Source organism: Idiotropiscis lumnitzeri, chromosome 6 (genome assembly GCF_059441095.1).
Source record: "Idiotropiscis lumnitzeri isolate Australia: NSW breed Sydney's pygmy pipehorse chromosome 6, RoL_Ilum_1.0, whole genome shotgun sequence".
NCBI lineage: Eukaryota > Metazoa > Chordata > Actinopteri > Syngnathiformes > Syngnathidae > Idiotropiscis > Idiotropiscis lumnitzeri.
In genome coordinates this window covers 85,330-109,984 of record NC_142396.1, presented here as the reverse complement: position 1 = coordinate 109,984, position 24,655 = coordinate 85,330, and the positions used below count along the sequence as shown (strand labels likewise).

General features: G+C 51.3%; 1 protein-coding gene across 2 annotated transcripts; it reads right to left on the bottom strand.

The window, feature by feature from the left end:
* Positions 1 to 1,350: 1,350 nt before the first annotated feature.
* Positions 1,351 to 24,518, bottom strand: LOC148334317 (spectrin beta chain, non-erythrocytic 1-like). Of its 2 annotated transcripts, XM_088297922.1 has the most exons (36): positions 23,632 to 24,518; positions 21,927 to 22,104; positions 20,423 to 20,574; positions 19,807 to 19,980; positions 18,501 to 18,592; positions 18,337 to 18,417; positions 18,142 to 18,257; positions 16,894 to 17,006; positions 16,479 to 16,666; positions 16,257 to 16,374; positions 15,977 to 16,135; positions 15,596 to 15,898; positions 15,306 to 15,459; positions 14,370 to 15,240; positions 14,156 to 14,293; positions 13,321 to 14,077; positions 13,042 to 13,244; positions 12,887 to 12,977; positions 12,675 to 12,821; positions 12,341 to 12,604; positions 12,056 to 12,280; positions 11,895 to 11,984; positions 11,157 to 11,420; positions 10,025 to 10,155; positions 9,225 to 9,429; positions 7,820 to 8,194; positions 6,816 to 7,060; positions 5,387 to 5,525; positions 4,921 to 5,005; positions 4,664 to 4,860; positions 3,950 to 4,038; positions 3,837 to 3,870; positions 3,365 to 3,573; positions 3,116 to 3,289; positions 3,005 to 3,047; positions 1,351 to 2,309 (listed from the first exon to the last, which is right to left on the bottom strand). In XM_088297922.1, exons 2-36 carry the CDS (start codon positions 22,060 to 22,062, stop codon positions 2,127 to 2,129), a joined length of 6,945 nt encoding a protein of 2,314 aa, XP_088154048.1. In that variant the 5' UTR covers positions 22,063 to 22,104; positions 23,632 to 24,518; the 3' UTR covers positions 1,351 to 2,126. The 2 variants fall into 2 exon arrangements, with proteins under 2 accessions (XP_088154048.1, XP_088154049.1); XM_088297923.1 differs by lacking the exons at positions 21,927 to 22,104; positions 23,632 to 24,518 and having other exon boundaries at positions 19,807 to 19,975; positions 20,423 to 20,851.
* Positions 24,519 to 24,655: the final 137 nt, after the last annotated feature.

The window sequence follows — 24,655 nt, the reverse complement described above, 5'->3', positions numbered from 1 at the left end:
CCTCCTTTTAAAATTATTTCCCCCCCGAAAAAATAATCCTTGCACCTGCTGCAATGTGGCCTCTGACGTCATCGGCATCTTGACGTTCTGCAGCCTTGGCGTCCGAAGGCAGATTGGAGCGGCCAAGAGCGCCCAGCCGCCCCCCGGCCCAACCCGGCCCGGTGTCTCCTTCGTTCCGCAGCAGGACTACGGACCGGAATCACAGGCGAGTACCGAAAAGGCTGAAGGAGGCGAGCAAGGACGATCCAGATTGGACGCAGATCAGACAGACAGCAGACCGCGGGAAAACGGAAAGATTAACACCTCCACATCTAGCCAAAGCCCTTCAAAATAAAAGCTTTCGTGCCAAAATGGCGAATTCAATGTTTGCGCTTTCACCAGCAAGCGGAAAGAGCAAAACAAAAAGAGGAGCAATTGTTGTTAACCTTTGAGGAACTTGAGCTCCACATGGCGTCGCTTTCAATATGCTGAGCGGTCTTGGCGCCCTGCTTTTAAAAAATATATATTTTATGTTGAAGGGTGGTCATCATCTTTGTCCTCTTTTCCGCCGCGTGAGCGAAGCCCGGAAAAGCCGCAGTGCATGCCGGGAGAACGAGTCTTTCTTTTTTCAACGCCAAAAATAATGAGCGTACACGCTGAAAAATGAACATTTCATTTCAGTCAATTGCAGTAACGAATTTAATTTGCTGCGTCATTCTGTTATCGATTGTTTCCCATTGAAATGAATGGAATGCAATTTGTCCGTTCCAACGCAGAACGTTAAATCGTTCTTCTGATACGAACATGTTTGTCAATTGATTTTCCCTTGATGTATTCAAACGGTTTACAGCAGTTGCATACAAGTAACACCGGCCTCATTCTTTTCGACACAGAATTCGATACCTCAAAAATATCTTGTGAAATTTGATGACGATAAATTAATTCTATGGTTAGTTAGACTTACAGGCGCTTGAGGGTCAGAATTCTAGCTAATAGCAAGTGTTCAAATACTTATTTTCCTCACTGTATAGTAAGGTGTTTTTGTTTTTAAACAACCATGTCTAGTAAGGATATTATCGCTCGCAGTTTTAGACAACAGAAGTGACAATTGTGTGAGCAATATTTTATTTTTTTTTTTACAATTGGAGCAATAATCCCCGCTTGTCTCCTTGCTGTGACGTACACGCTGAAACCGGAAACAAATAACAAGCCGAGCTCCAAAAGGGGGCGTGCCAATTTCTAAATAAATCAACATTGGCATCTCTCTCGCTATCTCCATATCGGTCAGCCCCAACTTATATACGTATATCTTTTTTTTCATCACGTGATGAAATGGGAGATAAAAAGTACAAGAAAAAGAAAGAGCAGATCTTGTTGCTAATGTAAAAGCTTTTAATGGCATTTGCCAGCAGCTACATGAGATAAGCTTCAGCGTGCCGACCATTCGTACAAGTGGCTTCTTCATTCCTAAGTACGTGCGCGTGATTGGGCAGCAGGTGGCGCTAACTTGCGTACGTGGTGAGTACGAGAAGTGCGTTGAGAGCGAAGATTTGACGACCAGCAAGCAACTTCTCACAAACTTTAAACAGCAACATTGACCAAAAGTGTTGTTCCTTAGCCAAGTTTCTGGTGGCGCAACATGCTATGCGATGCTATGCTATGCTAAGCTATGAGTGCGTCCATGGGGGAAACAAACAAAGAAAACAAAATATTGGTTCCGTTTGCCCAGAGCGGGCGGGCCAAGAACGGCACCGTTGCTTGAAGAAAAAAAACAAAACAAAGGTGACCGTCGCATTCATGTTTACAACTTCGGAGGTGGCGGAACCCCCTTTTGGTAGCTAACGTTAGCGTAAGGTTAAACAGGAAATCGGATAGTTGTGGCTTCCTTTGCTATATTTTTGTCTTGGCTAATAGTTGTGTTGAGATTGTGAAAATCACAAGATCATGATTCAGGAGCATTATTTAGCAATAGTTAGTTGAGTTGGACGTAAACATTACTATTGAGCAATGAGGAAGTCGGGAATGATGGAAGGAGCTTCACAATCCTTCATTCAGTTCCAACTTCGTGATCACGTCCATCGGAATGTGGCAGAGGCGAACATGTCACTTCCTGGTTCGTTTGACCAGCGGTGGGGTGTCGGCCCATCTCACTGCTTCTTTTTACCAAACAAGCTGAAGCGCTTCTCTTTGTCTTTGGTCTTGACGGGACTGGACTCTCCGGCAGGTGGGGCGTCCGAGTCCAAGTCCAGCTCCAGGCTTCCGTTGGCGGCACTCGGCCCGACGATGGTGCTAGCGTGGAGGACAGCCTGGATCCATGCGCTCATCTCGTCCTGCAAAGAACGCGGACACTGTCTTTGGATGACAAGATGTTACCAAGCACATCCTTGCATCACATCACAAAGTCGTCATCCTACAGTGGCGCCGGCTCGAGCCAAAAAGCACACGCGCCGCGCGATAATTGGCTTCAACGCCGCCGTAAAGATAACGCCGCTCTTCGCTAAGTCACCTGCAGGCTGCGTCAGGTTTTTCAAAGATGACCCCATAAGACCATCTCGGAAAGCACAAGATAGTCGGGTCGTCGACGTCGTTGGGCGGGAAGGGACAAAATGGAGGCCAAAAAAACCTGCTCGAGTGTCTTGAGGTGTGTCGCTGGCCTCGTTCGCATGTTGACGCCAACCAAAAAGCTTTTAGAGCTCCCAAAAGACCCGTTTCCATTTTGCCAAAACGAGAACTGGAAACCAAATGAGAACTTTCAGCAAACGGGTGTCGGCTTCCTGATTGAGTCTGGAAGGCCGACACTCTCAAAGACTTGATCCAAAAACATTTCATAGTCGGTAAATGCGACACTCCAAATTGTCCCGAGGCGTGAATGCCTGTGATTGGCTGGCGAGCGGCTCAGGGTTGACCCCGCCTATTGCCTGAAGACGGGCCGGGATCGGTTCCAGCACCCCCGCGACACTCGTGAGGAGAAGCGCAAAACACATAATGGATGGATGGAATTTAATGAGATAAACAACAAACTCACTTCGTCTTTGGCTTGAAACAAAAATTCGTTCCCGTCGGCGAGTCTGCAAAACACACACAAAAAAATAAGAAAAATCAAACCTCGACTTGCTTTTTGGGAGTCGCCACCAACCTGAGTCTGAAGACGTGCTTCTTCTTCTTGTAGCCACTGGCCACGTCGCAGGCGGCGCCCTGGAGGCTGACGCGCGGTTGGTTGTGATAGGCTAGACCTTGCGCCGCTGCTTTGCTGTCCTTGTAGAACGCCATTTCCTGTCTGGCGATGACACACAGCACGTGGTGCCACGACCTGTCCGATCAGCAAACGGAGACGCGTGACGAGACCGTCGACGGGAGCGGCCGCACGCTAATGCTAAGAGCTAACCTATTGGACGCCTTCTTGTTGGGCCCCTCCCACTGATGTTTCCGGTGCAGAAGTCCTTCCTGCTGCCACGGCGAGGCGAGGCTCGTTTTGCTGCTTTTCTTCTTCTTGACGGGGGGCGGCGAGGGGGCGGGGCTCGGCTCCTTGGAACTGCCGTCAGCAAGCCCGTTGACCAGTGAGACGCCGCCGTCGACGACCACGCCTTCGCCGCTCTGATTGACAGAAGAAAAAAAACAACAACAAGCGCTCAGCCCATCAGAGGACGGCTTTGAGAACCGATCTGGTTGATCAAATGTGGACAAAAGGGTAGCGCTGACATGTTAGCTTCATTGAAGACGCAAAATGTTCTGCGGGTTGGGAATGTGTGTTTGCCTGTAGCGAATACGCAGTGCAGTGTATCGCCTGGCCAGAGTGTGCGCGACCTTTGACCCACAGTCAGATGTGAGTTGTGAGTTGTTCACAGAGGAAAACGGACCTGATCGGAAGAGTCGTTGCGGCAGACCACGTCACTGGCAGAGTCAAAAAAGAAAGCCGCGGTTAGCTAAGGTGCGCTCGGCGCCACGTCGGCCGCGCGACGCCGTTTCTCACCTTTGCTGTTGCGTGTCCACTGAAGACGGCGGCTCGGCCTCCCTCCGCTGTTCCTCCTCCTGCTGCCGCCGCACCTCCATCAGCTCCAGCTGCAGGACACGCACGGTAGAGCGGCGTCACCAACACGCGAGTGACTTGACCTACGACTTTTCCACATTTTCTTTGTCATGACATGCGAGCCAAAATTGGGGGGAACAACTTTTGACTGGAGGGCAGTGATGTGAAAATGAAGCTTCAAATTTGCTTTGCGAACCACTTGTTGTCATTTTTGAGTCCTTTACATGGCAGCTGAAAACAGTTCTTAAACCCCTTTATTTAAACCAACAGTGCCATCTAGAGGAGTAAAAAAACAACAACTGTTTCACGAAGCAAATTGGAAGCTTCATTTTCACGTCACTCCTTGAGTTTTTATTTCTTTTATTTTTTTTTTCACGAGGTACAACCAATGTGTTTGCGTCTTCAAATATGAGCAAACTAAAATGAAGAAAAGAAGACGATTGGGTCAAAAATTCATGAAGGCTATGAGGCGCGTGGTTCGACTTTGGAAATAAAGTACCCTTGGCTTTGTTTTTGGTACTTTTTTTTTTGCCACTTTGGCGTGTGTTCAAGCGCCGACAATGACGTGCTGCGCAATTATGGCAACATTGGACACGGACGTTCCGGACACGAGCGCCTCCACTCGCAAGTTTCCATCCCACCGACTCAGACGACTACCGTGGTGAGGCGTTCCAGCGCCGAGAATCGCTCCTCCCAGGTGGCGGCGGACTTCTCGAAGGCTTCGTGTCGTTTGAGGAGCTTCTCCACCTCGTCCACGCTTTGGCCCGCGTCCTGACCGGACAGGTACGACTCCTGACCCAGAAGCCAGGCCTCGGCCACGCCGGCGTCCCGGGAGAACTGCTGCACCTCCAGGACTGAGGGCGACACGTCGCGGTGAACGCGGGAGAGTCGCGCAAGCGCCGCCAGCCACTTACCGAGTCGGAGCCACTCCCAGCGATCCTCCCACTTGTCGATAACGGCTTTCCTTTTTTCCGTCAACTGGAGCAGCTTCTCTTTGATCTGAACACAACAGTCCGGATTTTCATGCCCCGCTGACGTCGCGACAAAAAGGGCCGCAAGTTGCCGCTACCGGCGCGATCAAAAACATCAGTCTGCATTTATTTCAGTCATTTTTGGAAATGGGAAAAAGATGGGCTACTTTTCGGTGTTGTTTTAATGCCACAGACATTTGACTTGTGTTTGCATATTTCTGTCAAGAAGAAACGTTTTGTTTTGCTTTGTCAGAGAAAATCAAAACATACTCAACAACGATTCTGTTTTTGTCCTACTTCTTGTCCATTATTTGACTATTCGCTGGACTCATTGATCGTTGCCACGGGACTACGAAAGGTCCAAGCGGGTGCAGTGCGCTGGCATCGAATGAATGTTGAGTGTTCTTACTTGTTGCGCGGCAAAGTGCTTGTTGGTCAGGAGCGCCTTTCCCAGCTCCACGCACACGCTCAGGTTGTCGTTGCGCGCGTCCACCTCCGCCTTGATGCCCTGATGCTGGTTCATCAGCAGCTCCACCGAAGACACGTCTCTGGAGCCACGCACATGCACACCTTGACCAACAGCAGCTAACAAGCTAGCCACCTCGCTGCGCACACTGATATTGTGGCATCGTTTTGGAAAGCGTGTTAGTTAGTTGGCGCGAGTCGAGGCATGACAAGGGTCGGTCGGGACCAATGGTTGGACACGTTTGACCTTCTTGCGCAATCCAGCAGAAAAGGCACAAAGAGCCGCATACTCGATCTTTCTGGCACACATTCAAGAGTTCAACTAGCATCGCGAGCATGAAAGCAAAAAGAAGCGGGTGAAGGGCTCGCCCACAACTTTGCAACGGGCGCCATGACCCGGACCGATGCCAGGAAGATCGAGGACGCGGCTCTTGAGCCTTTTCTGCCGGATTCCGCAAGAAGTTCAAACGTGTCCGACAAATTGTCCCGACTCGATTTCTGTCTCAGGGGTGGCGACTCTGCCGAGCCCGAGTGACAATGTGTGACTTCGCAGTCTTAAGTGAAATCAACAAAAACGTGCACAAAGCGTGTCAGAACTTTGAGTTACTTCTCGGTTCTTACGCACCAAAGAAGCCTCCTGGAAAAAGGGCGTCGCCTCTCCACAACTGGGGGCGCCGCTTCTCAATTTGCTTCCGTCACGCCCCCCCAGGAAGAAGAAAATGGTTCGAGCAACCCTAACCCTGAGCTGATCTATAATTAGTAAAAAGTATACTCTATCCTAATTATGCTAAATTCATTTAAAGAAAATGAAAAAAAGAATGAAATATTCATCAACTTCCAACAATGATCCAATAAATCCCCGTTGTTTTGACTTTCAATAAATCTGAACTGCACTTGCAATCTGCTGTCACGTTCAAAGGACTTTGGGAGCCGTCCCGTTTCTGGCCCGTCTAAGGCCAAGCAAGCAAAATGGAAGCGCTCTTCCTTCCCGCCGCTCGACTTCGCTCTCTTTTTTTTAAAGGAGCTGAGTCGTCCCATTGCGCCACGTCATCTTCCTAGAAGCACAAAGCTCCCAATCATGAAGGCACGCACGCGCACTTTTGCATTCGGCTTGACCATGCGCCAATGCTACCTTGTTCAACTGAATGGATTTCAATCTCATGTTACGAAACAGTTTTCAACAAGAACTCAGGCATCCCGAGTGCGTCAGGTCCATTTTGGGGTCGGAGAACGAGAACTTCTTTATTTTATTGGCTTAAGACTGGCTAAGAATTGCATCAACAAATAACGGAATGGCTCAAGCCAAATCTGTGAGCAGGTGAACTTGTCAATGCCAAAGCACGGATACACGAGCGGCGGGCGGGTAAGCATACCGAGGTTTCTCTTGGGCCTGGATGATCCAGACCACGTGTTCCATCCACATCATCAGGTCTCGGACCAGGCTGAAGAAGCGGAACTTGTCGGCCGTGTCCAGTAGGCGAACTCTGCGGCGGTCGCAGGCATCCAGCAGCTCGTTCCACGCCGCCAGAACCTCGCTCTCGCGGAGCTGGATGTCGTCAGCTTTGTCGCCGGCGTAGGCCGACTGAAGGCGGCCGGCGTCCTCCTGGAGCTGCCTCACCTGCTGACCCGCGCCAAAGGAGAAGGCTGTCGTTGGTATTTAGTCTGAAGCGTGAGCGTTAGTTGAGGCCATCGTCAGGTTGGCGTGGCAAAAACCAAATCAGTCCAGTCCAGTTTGCGTACATAAGAGCTGTGCGATATAGCCAAAATGGAATCCATCCATTTTCTGTTCCGCGACTCCTCACTAGGGTCGCTGGAGCCCATCCCAACTATCTTAGTGCAGGAGGCGGGGTTAACCCTGAACTGGTCGCCAGCCAATCGCAGGGCACACATAGACAAACAACCATCCGCGCTCACACTCACACCTAGGGGCAATTTAGAGTGTCCAACCAAACTGCTACGCATGTTTTTGGAATGTGGGAGGAGAGCAGACTAGTTGCAACTTTTCTCCAAGGCACGACAGCCGGTGTGGTCGTGAAGCTCGCTAGCTGACATCGACGCTTCCCAAGCGGTCCCGGCTAAAAGCATTTTAGTCCCGATGTCATTTTGACACGCAAAGCGATAATTGAAGTGCCAAGGTTAACGTCACTCATGTGTCCCTTAAAGATTCTTCACATTTGCCAACTGAGGACATTTGAAGCCCTTTGAGACTCTTCAGTGCCTAACTGCAGCAATTGAACTTGATGAAAAAGAAAACTGGTCAATGCCTGATTTCGACCTTCATGTGTGAGCTCGGTCCCAGATAAAAAAAAAAAAGAGTTGAAGATTTGGAAAATCTTTCTGCGTGCAGTGCGTCTAGGCGGCGACGTGTACCGCTTACCTGCGCGCCCAGCGCATGGATGTCCCGTTCAAAGGCTCCGTGGGCTCGCTGCAGCAGGTCCACCGTGTTGTGGTCTTGGCCCGCCTCCTCAGGGAGCTTGCGACGCTTATCCATCACGCGAGCCAGGACATCCTTGGCATCGTGATAGAACTTGTGCAACTCGAAGGAGGCCGCCAGGATCTGGGTCCTCGTGTCGATGAGCTCCAACAGGTCAGCCCAGGCCTCGTTCAGTCCGTCCTTCCACTCGGCCACCGTGGCGGCGTCTCCGTGGCCAAAGTTGATGAGCTCGTCCGCCTGCCGGTTGACGGCGTCTACGCGCTCCTGGCCAATGTTTCCCGTGTCCCGCGCAAACTCCTTGAAACGCTCCTGTAACATCTGAAACCATTCCAGCACCGAGGCGGCGTTAGTGCACGGGAAAGTCATGTGCTAACGGCTAAGAGCCAATAAGCGCCGTTGTTAACATATTAACATTCATCCATCTGTTTTCGTCCGCATCTTTAGCAGGAAAGCCCGGACTTCCCTCTCCCCAGCTGGGAGACAGACGTCTCTCCAGCGTGACCCGGGTCGTCCTCGGGGCTTCCTCGCGGTAGGACGTGCCCAGAACGTCTCACTGGGGAGGCGTTCTGGAGCCATCCCAACTGTTTGGCCCAAGCCACCACATCTGGTTACTTCTGATGCAGAGTAGCAGCGGTTCGACTCTTGAGTCCCCGCCCCCTTCTGTGCATGTCCCGGCACCATCGAAGCCGACACACCACCACAGCACAACAACGGAGTCCCTTGTGGGGACATCACCTCAAACGACTCCAGGAAGGAACACCGGCAACAAACAGCAGTCAGGCCCCGCCCACCTGAAGATGGAAAGAGGCCACGCTCTCGTCCACGGTGGTGAACCTCAACGTGCAGGCACCGAGCCCAGGCTCGTGCGCTCCCAGTAGAAATATTTTTAAGGGATTACTCAAATAACCGATAGTCTCATTACTATTATTCATAGTCATTTGATTTAAAAATGTTTTGCAGATAAAAGTTAAAAAGTTACAAACAAAAATTGGACTTTTGAAAAAAAAATAAATAAATAAAAATTGGTAACGGTGAAATCCTAATCCTACCTGGAGAAAAGCCACGCAAGCATGGCGACAACATACAAACTCCACACAGGAAAGGTCGTACCGTTCAACTCCGAACTGTGAGGCCGTCGTCTTAACCTGTCGGCCGCCGTGCCGGTTGCAATTTGAATGTATTCACAGTCAAATGAAACAAAACTGTACTTGATTTGTGGTGACTTGAATAACTTTTTCTTTTTGGACGGGGCCAGAATCGCATCCATGGCATCGTGATAGAACTTGCGCCATTGCCGTTTTCCCGTATTTGAGCTCCATCCCCGAACTTTTTGGGGATTTGTACGTACCATGACGTGCTCGTAGTCCTGGCCCAACTCGTGCGAGCCGGCCACCACCTCCCTCTCGGCAATCCACTGCTCCAGGTCGTCCACTTCCCGGTTGAGCAGGAAGAGGCGGAGTCTCTCGTCCAGTTTGGCCTGCCTCTCCTCGGACAGGTCCTTCAGGCTGGCGTACAATTTGTCCACCTGCGACTGGCGCGTGCTGATGCGCTCGCTGGGAAACACAAAAGTGCTGAGTGACTTCATCGGAGTTTCTTCTTCGTGTCACTGAGCAATGCCAAGCGATCCCGCTAATTGATGGATTTCTTTCGATTCTTGTTTTATTGCACTGGAGAGGGGAGCTCCTCAATCTTGTTGAACAATGAGTACGATGACAATCAATGGCATTCTGATCCGGATTCGGATTAACTCGTATACGAGCAATGATGCCTTCTGAACTTTTGAGGCGTCGTTTTTGCTTTACATTTGACTGAAGCGCCTTACGAGTCTTGCATCGCCCAGGACTGATTTTGATCCAGAGGGTGCGAAACGAAATGTCGGAACAATAGTATAAAAAACAAACAATGGAGTGTCCTGATTTCTTTTTGCTGAAATCTGTAACACTGGCAAAATAATTGTGAAATGCTCTTTTTGTAAAAGGTTCAAGTTGACATGAAAGTCAAGCAGAAACGCAGCTGGCTAACAGGCGACGGCTAACAGGCGACGGCTAACAGGCGACGGCTAACAGGCGACGGCTAACAGGCGACGGCTAACAGGCGACGGCTAACAGGCGACGGCTAACAGGCGACGGCTAACAGGCGACGGCTAACCTCTCTGGGTGGCCGGCAGACATGAGTCCGCGGCTGGTCTTGGAGAGCAGGTGCACGGCCTCGGCGTAGTCCTCTACCGCCTGCTCGACGATCTGATGTTTCTTCAGCATGCTGACGGCGCTCTGCTCGTCCTGAAAGACGCATGCCGGCAAAGGTCAAAGGTCACGCCCCGAACACCGCCCCTCCCCACTGATACGGAACACGGGTCAGTACGGTTGAGTCTCGCATATGTGACTCGCTAAAAGAGCCCCGTGCCACCAGACGGCATTTTCCCCCCCGCTCTTTTATGCCTTCCGACCGACCGACTGAGAGTTTTCGATCTGGTTGACGTTTGACATCTTCGCACTTTGCACTTTTGCCTTTGTAAGGCAAAAGGCCTGCAAGGCAGCACTTTGGAATTGAGCATCAGTGTGTCACTGATTACAGACTCCAGACTCAAGTACCTCTCCACTTGACTCGAATTGCAAAATCCTAAAACTGCTTCAATTTCATTTGTGAGAAACTCAGAATTTGGTGGAGGACGCCTCGGTCAACAGCTGAGCCAAGAACGGACCACATCACGCCGCACAAAAAACGAAGCGATGTTGCATAGCACAATGACATTGTCTCATGTTTTTATTTCACTGATTAGCATGCCTGTGAGCATCCGATGTTTTCATTTGATTTTGGTTCGCGTGTGGTGTGGAAATGATCTCGACGGCAAATGGCTGCGGCCCAAGTGGGCCGGCCTCTGACAGCAAATCACTGACGGGCCTATAATGTGGTCAACTGATGCTTTCACCCGAGCTAAAAAGACATTCTCGAGTTGTAGCGACACGTGCGCACACGACGCGAGGTCGCACGCTCGCGCCATAGAGGTACATTTGAACTTTTTGGCTTCAATCAGAGAAGAACTGTTGCAGACCGCGGCTTGGCACGTAAACGTGCTCGCAAAGGCGGAAAGCCATTCTGCCTGGTTCTAGGCGACACGAATCGTCTCATTGATTCACCTAACCGCAAGATTCCGATAATGGGAGTGGCTTCAAAGAAATATTTGTGATCAGTCGAAAGTCACCGCCAGTCGATCGCCACCACAACAATTTTTGATCACGCCATCCTCGAGCTTTTCCGTTCTAAGAGTTCTAACGCCCACCTTGGCCTTCTCCTCTGACATCATGTAGAGCTCCTGCTCGCTCATCCAGGCCTCGGCCTCGCCGGCGTCAAAGTAGAAGCGCTGAGCCTCGCGGGCCTCCTCCAGGCGGCGGTGGCGAAGCTCCGCCGCCTCCGTCAGCCGCCGCCACAGAAGCTGAAGGTCGGAGACCCGCCGTCCCGAGTCGCCGTCTTTCAGCAGATGACGGCTGCGCTCCGCAATGTCGTCTATGCGTGGCCGGTGGCCTCGGATCTCCTTCTGGAGAGTCTGCGGGGGACAAAGGACGGAGTGTATCATGACGAGTACTGCAGTCTGGAAAAAGTGTTCAAGTAACCCGAAGCCTGAAAATACACTTTTAATATGGTGTCATTTCAATTACTTTTTAACCATTCACCCTTCAATGGAGAAAGTTTGAAAACAGAATAGTGGTACCAGAATAGTACGCATCTCAAAGCTGCCAACGTGGGGCACCAGAATGCTAATGCTAACGCAACACGCAGAGGGCGCCTCATGAAGCCAGGATCATTGAGGCGATTCAACCATTTTGGTCTTCAATACGAGCGCAGAAAACGAGAACGGCGGACCAAAACAACAACAACGTCTGGCAAACGTGGCAAAGTAGAAAAGCCGGCTTTGCGCCTCAAGATGAGCGCGGCAGGACCGGGACACTTGGCAAGAGAGAAAGATGAGCGAGGACCAAAGATTGTGGAGCGCACCCTCACATGACCACACGACCTTCACCTGGTTCTTCTTGATTAGCAGCTGGACGCTCTGGAGGTTGTGCCCGTGGTCGGTGGACGAGGCCAGCGGCATCCTCTCTTTGGCCCACAGCTTGAAAACAAAAAGAGAAGCGATGAAGATGCGGTCGTCAGCCTCACAACGGGGTCACGCCGAGAACGTACGATCTCGTCCTCCACATCGCGGTTGAGTTGATGGACTTCCCTCGATGCAGCCAGCGAGTCCTTGCGCCGGCGCAACGGCTCCAGCAGCTCTTGGAACTTCCTCTCGGCAAACTGTTGCCGTGCATCCGCCCGGTTGCTGTCCTTCGCCTCCTGACCGAGCGCCTTGACGTGAGTCTGCAGCTCTACCACCTCACGTCGGCGGACCTCCACCTGTGTCTCCAGCATCTGCAAGGACACAGCAACCGGTGAGCGAAGGGCGGCACCATACCGGTACCGGGACGGTACCTGCTGTTTCTTCAGCAGGATGTTGACGGATGTCAGGTCTTTCCCAAAGTCGTCAGACTGGATCTGACCCTCCAGCCCACATAGCCACTGGTCCAGGTCTGCGCAACTTTGCGTGAACAGCTCCGCCTTATTGGCGTCAAACAGACACTGAGCTTTGGTCTGCGTCGTGGACTCCAGCGCCGTCCACATCCTGCGCAGCCCTGTCAGGTTTTCCATCACCTGCGCCTCCGTCGCCGCCTTCTCCGACATCAGCAGCAAGCCGTCCTAACGTGAAGGTACCATCTACAGTTTGCAAGGCCGTCGCATTGCGTCTGAGAAAAAAAGTTGGCAGTACCTTCTGGATCTTTTCTAGCCACTCCTTGTTGGACTGAAGTTCGGCCATGAAGGCCTGGTGCTTGAGCCACTTGCTGTGCAGGTTGCGTGCCTCGTCATACGTCATGTCCTGAGCCGTCAGCATTTTCTCGTTGATCCACAATGTCAACTTTGGTGGGAAATGACATGATGAGCACAAGGCCACCAACCGAAGCGTTCTGCGGACGGACTAACCTCCCGGCAGTCCTGCAGGAATTTCTGCAGCTCTCGGTTGTCCTTCAGTTTGATGAGAAGCTCCACTGAAGCCTCCCTGTTGTTCTTGTGCCTGCAGCAGCGACATGAAGAGCAGTTGTTGAGTGTGAAAGGTGGCGACGGCAAACAAAGCTGACCTGTCATCGATGGACGTGACTCTCTCCAGGATGCGTTCACCATTGACGTTCCCGTGAGTGGCCAGCCGCCGGCCAGTCTGCACCACGCCGTTGATCTTCTCCTCATTGGCCTCCGTGGTGGTCATGAAGTCTTCCTGCCTCCTGATGGCGGCCTCTGCGCCATCCAGTGTGGCGGGCATCTCGGTGTGGGCCAGAACGTACTCCTGCAGAACATTTGCGAGCAAGGCAGCGTTTCAAGTCGTCACGTTGAGCTTCTCAGCCAGCTGAGCGGCTTCTCACCTGGTTGTTGAGGAGGGCTTCGGCTTGATTGCCATCCCTGAGGAACATCTGGTACGCATGGGTCTGGGACAGCAGGTTGTGGCGGTTCTCCCACATTTTGTGCAGCTCGTTCCAGCCCACGTCGAGCGCCTGCAGCCTCTGTCGCAGGAACACGTACTGAGCGTCTGTTTGACCCCGTGTCACCATCTCGCCCATGTCCCGCATCTTCTGGTAGACTTCTTCATAGTTGCGGATCTCGTTTCGGATGCCCTGGTGTTGGCCGGTGAGCTTCTGCGCTCCGGCCAGCGTGTTGGGGATGTCCTCGGAAGCGATGGCCGTCTGGGTGCGGGAAAGCCAAGACTGGAAGTCATCGAGCTCTCGCAAAAACTGATGTAGCTTGCGGGCCTCGCCAAGAGATTCCTCGCGATTCTTCAACGTGTTCTTCAGTTCCTCCCAGACGGCGCCGATCTCAGCCAGTCGGCCCGTGATGGCCTCTGCCTGGTCGGCGTGGTCGTCTGCCAGCCGCCGGGCTTCGCCTCGTAGATCTGCGAGTTTCTGCTCAATGGCGGCCAGGTCTCGCTCCATACCGCTCACTTTGCGCTGCAGGGCCATGACCCCAGCCAGATCGTTGCCCAGCTCATGGGTCGATTCGATCACCTTGGTCTTCTCTTTGATCCATGCTTTTGTCTCGGTACATTCCAGGTGGTAGTTCTGCACATGCAGCGCAGAGCTCAGGGATTCCTTCTTCTGGTCCACCAGACTGCGAAATTGGCTCCACCTGGTGGCAGAGGAGAGCATTGCAATTGGCCAACTCCATTCCAGCTTGCGTCACCAAGATACGTTCCCATGTTTGTACCTGTTGTTGAGTTTGTCCTGCCGGGTCCTGATGTCTTTCTCACCAGGATGAGCATTGTGGAGCAGCTGACGAGCAATCTGGTTGACCACTGCTACACGTGAGGCCTGACTGTTCATCTCCGGCTCCAGACTTTCAAACCTGCCAAGGACACAAAGTTCCTGGATGCCGGCTGAGTGAATGGACGCATTCTTGGGGAGCAACCCGGTGCTCTTACCTGTGTTGCACGACCTCCAGGTCCTCCAGTTTGTCAGGGATGTCCATGCTGTTCAACCGCTGTTCCTCCTCGTCGATCCAAACCTCGCAGGCTGCTACCTCGCTTAAGATTTTGTAGAGGGCCGCCGTGTCCTGCAGTGACTTCTTCCTCAGCTTGGTGAGCTCTGAAACCCCCATGAAGCGTTCCTTGATGTCCACCAGACGCTCCCGCAGCTCATCCGACTCCGCCTCCTCTCCGGGGAGAGAGGCGGCCTGTTCATGCAGCAGGTCAATGACAGGCCGGTAGCTGGCAACCTCCGTCGCGGCGTCTTTGTACTTCCTGACCAAAGCCTGCGTGGAGAGCTCATCGTGGCCCACGTCGGCGCTGGAGGCCACGCGAAGGGCATTCAGAGTCCAGGCGTCCGCGTCGTCCACGTCGGCCTGAAACTGGTGCAGAGCCAGAGCTTCTTGCAGCTTCTTCTTCCTGAGCGCCGCCAGCTGCTCCAGCGCTGTCCACTGAGCTTGGAGATGGCAAATGCGCTCCTGGATCTTGGCAGCACCAAAGTGCTCTTCCTGCACCATGTTCTGGCCCTCTGCGACCGTGTGCCGTAGGCGTCCGGCGCGACCGCTCATCTCGTCCTCCAGTGCTCGGTGCTTGCCGAGCAGACGCAGGACGGCCGTCAGGTCTTTGCCGTACTCGGCCGACGACAGGATCTGCTCCTTTTCCTGGATCCAGCCCTCCTCCTCGGCCATCTCCCAGAAGAACTTCCAGAGACGGCGTGACTCCTCCAGGCGGGCCCGGCGCTCGGCGGCCAGCTGAGTCAACTCCTTGTAGCAGAAGTCCAGGTGGGCCACCCGGTCCTGAATGATCTGAGGTTCGCAGGGCTTGTAGCCTTCACAGACAGGACAGGGTGATAGCACGCTAAACCCTTTCAATTCTACTTTCGCTTCGGCTCACCGTTGCCGCTGCCGGAGAACTTGTGGGCACTTGTGCTGACCACCTTCACCCGGTCTGACTGGATGGCGATGTCCGCTTCCACCAGAGCATGTTTCTGCAGAAGGTCCTCAACTCCCAACAGATGCTTGCCATGATCTTGAGACAGAAGAAGCATCTGGAAAGCAAACAGAAGAAACTTGTTCACACCACGTTGATCTCCTGCTTTGAGCACATCGGCGCAGTGGAACAATAAAAGCAGAAAGTTGAAACTTTACATGGTTGGATTGCAGACCACAAAGCATGTGACAAACCTTCATCTCGTCTATCCAGTCCATTATGTGGAGCATCTCCTGGAAGACTCTGTGCAGGCCCAGGTTCATCTCCAGTCGCTGCCGGCGGGCCTTGAGCAGCTCCAGCAGGTACTCCCACAGACGGATGACGTTGTCCTTCCTGGCCAAGATGCGCTGGATGTCGTGGTAGCGCTCCGCTTCAAGTTCTTTGGCCACCACGACCACGGCCTGCACGCGCTCTTCGTACGCCGCGATGTCTGTCTCGATGGCCTCGTGCTTCTTGGTAGCCGCCTCCACGGCCTGAAGGTCAAAGCCAAAGTTGTCCTGGACACAAGGAGAGGCAGTTCCATTCATGAAGTGTCAATATAGGCCTGCAAGCGGCCACGTCCTCGTTCCTCCCACCTGTGAGACCAGCCTCTGGTTCTCACTGAGCCAGGTTTCCCTCATGGCCGCCTTGCGGTCCAAGCGTCTGGCGAGCTGCTCCAGTTTCTCCTGACGAATCAGCTCCATGCGCAGAGCCAGCTCTCTCTCATGCTCTGCCTTCTCCAGACGCTCCCACGCCTGTGAGGCAAAAACACCAGACGGGCTCAAGACAAGTCGGGACGCTTGCAAAACGTCAGCATGCTTTGGCGCAAACAAGGATTTGATCAAAGTTCCGAGTCGGGATATGCCCGCCGCTGACCTTGTTGATGTCCGAGATGAGCTTTCCCTCTCGAGGTGTGTAAACCTTCTGATTGTTGGCCCTCATCTTGCTCTGGATGGTGAAGAGGAGAACCTCCAGGTTGCCCTTCTCCGTGAACCTGAAAAAGAAGACCAGAAGAAGCGCATCAGCCAAAAGAGCAGCTGTTTGAGCAGAACAACAAGAGGCGGAGTCACAATCACGATGGCGGCGGCGGCCGAATACTTTGGGGGTTTCTCCACCGTCCTGTAGGTGTTGAAGGCCTGAAGCTGCAGCTGGACGCCCGCCAGCGAGTTGGCAAACTTCCTGTTGTTGAGGATGACGACGCTCTGCTCGATCCACTCCAGCAGGTCGGATGCCAAAGATTCGTATTTATCCACCATCTTCTCCGCCTCCACGGCGCGATCCAGAACCTGGGGGTCGAGAAACCTGCAGTCACCCGACTTCCTCTTTGAACACTGCAGGTTTGGCGACTGGCGCGCCTCCTGGTAGGGCTCGGTCGCCAGCGGCCAGAATCGCGGGGCTCGGCTATACGCGCATTACAGCCTTTTGGAGCCTTTGATGCTCCACAAACGTGTACACGAGAACGGCACTTTCAGCTTGTCACATGAAGGAAAGGTGTCCCGATTTCGGAACTGACCTTCCCGACGCGCTTGCCCTCCACCTTGAGCGCCTTCATCTTGGAGAAGTAGTGGTAGAAGGTCACCACGTACGTGATGACCGACTTCTCGTCGGGATGATCCATGCTGATGTCTAAAAACAAACAAACACACAAATTAGGTCACCTTCAAATCCATGCTTGGACTGTTTTGGTAAGGTTTAATTCAGTGGGAACTGAAAAGTGTCAAGGGAGAGACATATGCGCCAGCACTATTCAAAACTCGACACCGATCAACGGCCATTTTGCGGGCGGAGAATTTTTTTTCAAAAAGGACAGACGTAACCAATAAATATTAAAAAAAAAAGGACAGGACGGACGTGGATGGCCATTTTGCTGACAGAAACACGCCCAGTCTGTCTTGCTGGTGTAATACAAGAATTCAGCTCAAATGGGAACTATCACAACAGAAGGAGTGACCTGAATGTGCTTCAAGCGGACAAGCGAAGCCTTTACGCATCATCGCCAGGCAGTCGGTTGTGCTGGCAGCTAAACGCCATCTTGGCTGGCACGTACACAAAAGTGGAAGCTCAAGCAGCAATTAGGAAACCTCTGCCATTAGCCGAGGACAGACGGGGTGGAGGACGGTTATTTTATGAAGAAGGACGGAGGGACAATGACTGAAAGGTGCCCAGCCTGGGGACCCGTGGACTCAAAAATGTTCTACTTTGGAGCGGCGTCACCGTGACATCAAATTGCACATCCAGAATTGGGCGGGGCGATTTCAGAGCGTCAATTATAATTGGCCAACCAGTAAGAAAAACAAGAGGGAGGTCGCTTCCTGGTAAGCTGTTACGCGAGCACGCGCAAAAACGGGCAGCTACGTTTTTCTTTGACGGCGACCTCCAGCAAATGCCAAGACTAAGTGCAGTGTGAAAAGGCTTTCAGAAGCCGGCAGTGGCAAAGGAATATGCATCGCATCCTCGCCGAGTTGTAAACATGTTTTGAAAGAAATACTTTGCAGATTGAAATAAACCGCCGCTGAGCTGACAGAGAAGATTTCTAACTAAGTCTTGACATCTTTGCTTGAGTTCCCTTTTTGGATCGTCCCGATGGAGGTTCAACGAATCCCCGGTGGAGTTGAGTGACACACGGCTTACTTTGCTTTTACTTGGAAGGAGCTTCAATTGAATGAACGACAGGCTAGGTCAACGACGTTTGAACCGGAGCTCGGGTTGTGCTCGGAAGCTGAGGGTTGGGGTCACCCTCAGGCCCGCCGGGGGTGATCACCTTCGGGGTCGAGTAGCTGCGTGAGGCCCAGGTGTTCTTCTGCCATGTTGAAAGCGTTCTGCAGGTTGTGGTGAACGTTGGACTTTTTCAGCTTGTCAAAGTCGATCAAATCGGGCCTGAAAGACACAAAGCCGCGTGACAAAGACGAAGGGCGGCAACGGCAGCGGTTCCGACTGCCGCCGATGAAGACGTCACCTGTGTTTGTGTATGAGGGCGTTTAAGGCCATCCCGTCTCTCCAGCTTGTGGTGAAGTTGTGGATGTTGACGTTGGAATAGCTGAAGACAACAAGGTAACGTTGCAGACGGGCTGGCCAGCCTTCGGTCAACAAGCATCCGCAGAATCAATAATCAATAATCACCCAGCCGTCTTCATCTGACACCAAAGCAGCAAAGCTTCTTTGGCCGACTTCCGCTCTTTGTTGTCTTCTGTCTCCACGCTGATGTCTTGAATCTGAAAGGACAATGCAATTCTTCGACTCCGAACTTTTGGACCGACTTTGGTGCGCGATTAATCAATGATCAAATTCATCGATAGTTATTCGCATTCCGTCCGTCTCGGAAATTCGCCAGCTTTATATAATATTTACGAATGATCAAACGTCTGCCAAAGGTGGCACGGTGACGACTGGTTACCGTGGTTACCGTTCAAAGGTGCAAGTTTCAGTTCCGGCTCCGGCCTTCCTGTGTGGAGTTTGCGCCAGCGTGGCTTTTCTCCGGCTGCTCTGGTTTCCATCCAACATTCCAAAAACATGCATGCTCGTGGGAGTGTGTCTTTGTGTGCCCTGCGATTGGTTGGTGACCAGTTGAGGGTGTCCCCCGCCTACTCCCCAAAAATGGCTGGGATTGGCTCCTTTGTGAGGAGAAGCGGAAGAGATCATGGATGGAGGAAAACCGTCGCGGGTTTAGTTTTTGGGCGGGAATATGAATAAGGACGGGTGCTCAAGTCGAGGAGAGGATGGCGGACGGACCAGCAAAATCGAGTAAAGTCTTTTCAAGTCCGTCTTTGCTTATTTGGATAACTCATTAATTGTCTAGAGACTTTGCTTAAATCAAAATTGTCCAAATCCAAAGAACTTCAGCCTCCAGACGGAAAATATTCACTAATTACTATAGTCCTCCACAAAATCAGGTGCATCGCCTTTGCGTTTTTTTTAGTTTTTTATTTGCAAATATCTGCTTTTATTTTGGAAAACAATAATCCACATTTTCCAGGGAATATTTTGGACTAAACCAGTAAGGAAGTCAGAATTCGAATTGGTTCGTCCATTTTCAATTTGAAACAACGGCCCATTTTTCAATCAAGGTGACAATTGAAACATTTTCAATAATTGTTTGTGACCGCCACTGCTTAATGGCGGCAGCACGCTTGGCAACCTGCAGCCACCATCGCTTCATATTGTTTTTTCCCGGCAGACAATAACAGTTGGCGGCGCAAATGAATCGTTCAGCTGCTTGGGCAACTTGGCAACCGCAAAAGAAGCAGCGGCGAGGACAATACATGAGGCACAGTTGCGTTTTGGCGTTGTGGCTTACGGCTGTCGAGTGCAATTTGGTTGAAAAACGGCAATGGGCGTCTTTGGGGTGGAAGCGTTTGCAGGCCTTTGGAGACGCGAGCATTTGTGCCGCTAAGGAAAGCGGCAAAAGGCAGCCCGAGTGTGACGTGACCTGGAAGCGCAGGATGATGGTCCAGATGAGGCCGAGCGTCAACCGGTGGCTTCCGTCCACGATGTCGTGAGAGCCCATATTCTCCAGATGCACGCGTTGCTCCTTGAGGAACTGAAGCGCCTTGTCCACATTCTCCAGGCAGTGGATGCGCATCCGGCCTCTGGTGGGCCTGGGCTGAGCGCAGGGCACAGTGCACACGCTTAAAACACGTCTCTCGCCTGCGTCTGTGCGTGTGTGCGCACAGGCGGGCATCGGTAGGCGCTTTAGTCCGCCGTCTTTGAGTATTTCAGGCCCGCCCAGTCGCTCCGAATCAACCAAACGGCATCGAGAACGGACTTGGCGCTACCGCGTCACATGCGGGTGCCAAGGAAAGAAAAAAGAAAAATACTTTTCACTTCCTCAGACCGCAATGACGCGTGTCCCGTATTGGTTTTATTTGGCCGTTCATTTATTCCCATAATTTTTTTTTTCTCCATTTGATCACACGTGACAAGGAAATGATGTTCTCGACGCCGACGAGAGGCGGACTGGACCCATGTGGGTCAGCCTGAAATTCTGACGAGAACTTTGTGACGGACTGACGATGCCCACCGGTGTATGCGCGTGTGCACCTTACCAGCTTCTCCCCTGACAGAACTTCCAGAAGTTGGATCAGCATACGCCCATCCCGCAGGTCCGTGTAAAGGTCCGAGATCCGGCATGACACTCGTGAAAGGTGAGAGTTCACCCACTTAGTGAACGTCTTCTTTTGCACCGCTTCACGCTCGTCTGACAAGACACACACACACTCTCAGAACCAATGTTGCTACATGCCGTTCACACATTATGCCACCCGACCACACACACACACACACAGGTCAAAGTTCCACCGCGGAAACGACAAGCGTGCATGTGCGTGAGTGCGGGGACAGCCAATGACACGCAAGCATGGCGATGATGTCATCAGGTCCCTTCCCTCCATTGTGACACGCCATTCCCGAGTGAGCGGCACGACAGGAAACAGGAAACAGCAAAGCGCGCGGCTTTTCAAGCGACCACTAGGGGCCGCCAGAAAGGCTTACTTCCGAAGGACAAAATCCTAGGGCAGGCTTTGCTTCGTCCGTCCTTTGGAAAAAAAAACTAAAAACTCATCCTCCACCCCAAAAAGGGGGACGGGGCCCATCTCTGTATATGAGATCCGGTACATTACAATACAACAATATTTCACAACAGCCGGAGCTGTAACAAAGCGCTTTCCATCTGCTGTCATATAAATGAGCCTTGCCCAAGCCGAAACAGTAAGATAACAGCAAGGGCCCCAAAACAGAACCCTGTGGAACGCCATACGACCAAGGGGCAGAGCGGGACTAAAAATCCTAAAAAGATACATCTGTGGCAAGTGCAGTACAGGTGTTACAAAAGCCATTTTGGGTAACAGAAAGACGAATTGTGACATCGATTGAGTGAGCGTGTGCGTCAACTGCCCGAGTGCCAATGGAGGCACACAACGTTCAAAGCCGCCGTCATTTCTTCGATTCTCGTCCACGCAATTAAACAGCAAATACAAATCGAGCCATTTGAAAGATGGCAATGCTGATTATTGTTGTGTTGAGACAAAATCAGGACCACGGAAATAAATGGAACATCATTTCATTTAATGGTCTTCTTTCCGGCGGCACGGTGGATAACTGGTGAGCACGATGGCCTCCCAGTGCACAGGTGCACGGTTCAATTCCGGCTCCCGCCTTCCTGTATTCACATTGCATGTTCTTCCCGTGCCTGCGTGGCTTTTCACCGGGTACTCCGGTTTCCTCCCACATTCCAAAAACATGCTCGGCAGTTTGCTTCAACACTCCAAATTGTCCCAAGGTGTGATTGTGAGTGCGACGGCGACTGGTTGTTCATTGCCTGTGATTGGCTGGCAACCAGTCAAGGGTGTGTCCCGCTTCCTGCCTGAAGTTTTGCGTGCATCACGTTACATTTATTTCAATGGCGGCACCATTCCAAAATGCAGAATGACGTGGAAAATGCATACAACATATTCTCGCCCCGCCCAGAGAAAATTGTGCTCGATTTCTCCTTGGATGGTTGGAGTGTTGTCAGCGGCAGACAGACGGAGGGACAGATAGGCGTTTGGGTACCTGCCAGCGCTCTGATGCGCGAGCGTTCGAAGAGTCGAGCCGAGCTGTTCTCATTGTCCCATTCGTCGTCCCAGCGTTTGCCACCCACGCCCATGTCGGCGCTGTACTGCAGCTCCGCGCGCTCCACCGCCGTCATGCTCGTCACGTGGGACTCCAAACGGCAGCCGCCTCGCGCACACTGCGCGACAAAGAGGAAATATGACGCAGTTGGAGAGTGCGTCAGGTCCACAACTTACAAAATCCATCCAAATCAAAACTTGTTTGCCTCATCAATTAATTTTTGAGACCTTGTTTGAGCCAAAAGATTTTTGTAGTCGTCCATGAAAGCACATTTGTTACCTTTGCGTTTTGGCATTTGCAAATATCTGCGTTGACTTTGGAAATCAACGTTCACAATTTGTGACCGAGCAAACCACGAAGTGAATCATCATCAATTGATGTTGAAGCATTTTCTGCACTTTGCAAATTGAAATCACATCCTGCTTTTGAATTTTTGGGACCTCAGCCGCCCAAAATTTTTATGCTGCTTTTTTTTCCCCTACAAAAGTATCCGTTTGTCCGATAACGACCGGAATGTAAGTACTTTTTGGCCCATCAGCACTGTGGCATTGCAGATGTGACGTAATACCGTGTGTTGATCTTAAGTGCAACGTGGCAAAGAGCTGAGGATGCTGATTGGGTGCTGATGTCAGCTGACCAGTGCTAATGTAGCAAGCGCATCTGGTGAGTCTAATTGGTCATAAAAGCACTCCGAACGGACTTCATCGACCGCTTCCCAGAATGCTCGGCCGCTGCACGGCAAAAACAAAGTGCCTCTTATGTGACGTCATTAGCCGCCCATTAGCGCGCTGACAAAAACAAACAACGCCAATGGAGCGCGGGAAGCAAGCAAAGTGTCAACAATCGACGCGCAAATGTTGCCAAGCATCAGAAGAAAATACAAATAAAAATACATAAGCAACATGATAATGTCACGAAATGTGTAAACGATGAACAAATTACGTATTAGAAATGAAATATAAAAATCAACATGCTAAAGTCGCAAAGTGTGCAAATAATGTGCATTTAATGTACAATGTCACACAACTTTATTATATAGGCAAGTGTTAGTGGAAAGGAAAACAATGAATGTGCTTAGCTTGCAAAATGAGTAAATAATCAACGCACAAATGGGACTAAATATTAAGGGAAGAGTAAAAACAAACAAAAAACAATAACAACAACAAATCACTGTGCCAATGTAACCAAGCGTTAGAAGAAAATAATGTTGCAAAGTGTGTAGACAATAAACATGCTAATGTTATGGTGTTCGAAGAAAGGTAAACGACAAAAAGAAAATAAGTTCACTTGCTAATGTCGCAAAGTGTGCAATCACCATCAAAAGCGATCGTTATCACACGAATGAGGTGATCGTTTCCGTTATGACGTCATCTCAAGCGACTTCCTGTTCGCGCTTGAAAATTGCGACGGGCCATTAAATCAAGATGACTTCACGCTCAAACAAATGACGCGTTGGTTATTTTGATGACGTCATCATTGTTGTGATTACAAGACGACCTCGCTCACTTGCATCATTTTTTTCTTTCCCTTCCTTCTTGTCGTTGAAGGAAGCGGCGCCGTCGGGGTCGATACCGGACGGGCAAAACCCCGAAACGAGGCCTGACGCCCCGTAGAGCAACCGAGCACAAACCGAACCGAAGCTCACCTGATGAGAAAGATGAAGAAGAGGGTGGAGCCGACGAGGACAAAGTGAGATGAGAAGAAGCCGCGCGAGCGGAGGAGGAGGAAGAGGAGGATGATGATGATGAAGACGCCGCTGCAGGGGATGACGCGTTGGCCACGCCCCCTTCTCCCCTCCGGCGGGCAGGTGCGCGCGCTCTGAAAGCAGCAGTGGCTGAGGTGCGTGACGTCACGCACACGTGCACGAGCCTAGAAAATCACATTTTTGAAAACAACGCAAGTGAAAGACAAGGACGGAAGGGAGCCATTACTTGCCACGAGTATCCGCAGACGGATGTCCAGTGGTGATGTCACACTTTTTGTCCACTCGATCGTAAATAAAGTCCAAGTGTCGCTACATGAACTTGCTCAGGATCGTACCTCGAACATTCTCGCTTTCAATTTTCTTTTGATCTTCTAATTTGTTTCTATGTTCAATAAAAACCAAATAATTTGAAGCAGTCATTTAGGAATGATGAACAATTTTCATGGAAACGATACGTAGTGGCTCTAAAAGAGGAGCGAAAACTACATGCGATCCGCAAATGTGCGCAAAGGCAAAGCGATACTTAGCGCGACTTGTCAAGTCATTGACAGGAATTCAGTTCACGCAAAGCTTTCAACTTTTTGTGGGAGGACGCGAGGGACAGGGCTTCACCGGTTCTGCCCTTCATATCCCAGCATGCATTGCGGCATTCGCCACTGAGCCTGACGGCGTCCATCATGATTGTTTGCGTCTTTTTGTTGCGCATTGTGAACGCAAACGCTCCAGGCCCTCAATTCCAATGAAATATTTAGGAATGAATGAATGTGGACGCAGCCAACAAATGGCACAATGTTCCAGAAGTTCCGATTGATCAGACATTCACTTGAGGAAATACATGAATGAAGAATGGGCAAATCGAAACATCATTTGGATTCATACAATCATCATCATCATTCCACTTTTTTTTTTACCCATGGCTATGTAACTGTTGCGCAACGTTCTGTGCACGTCAAAAGTATCGTGA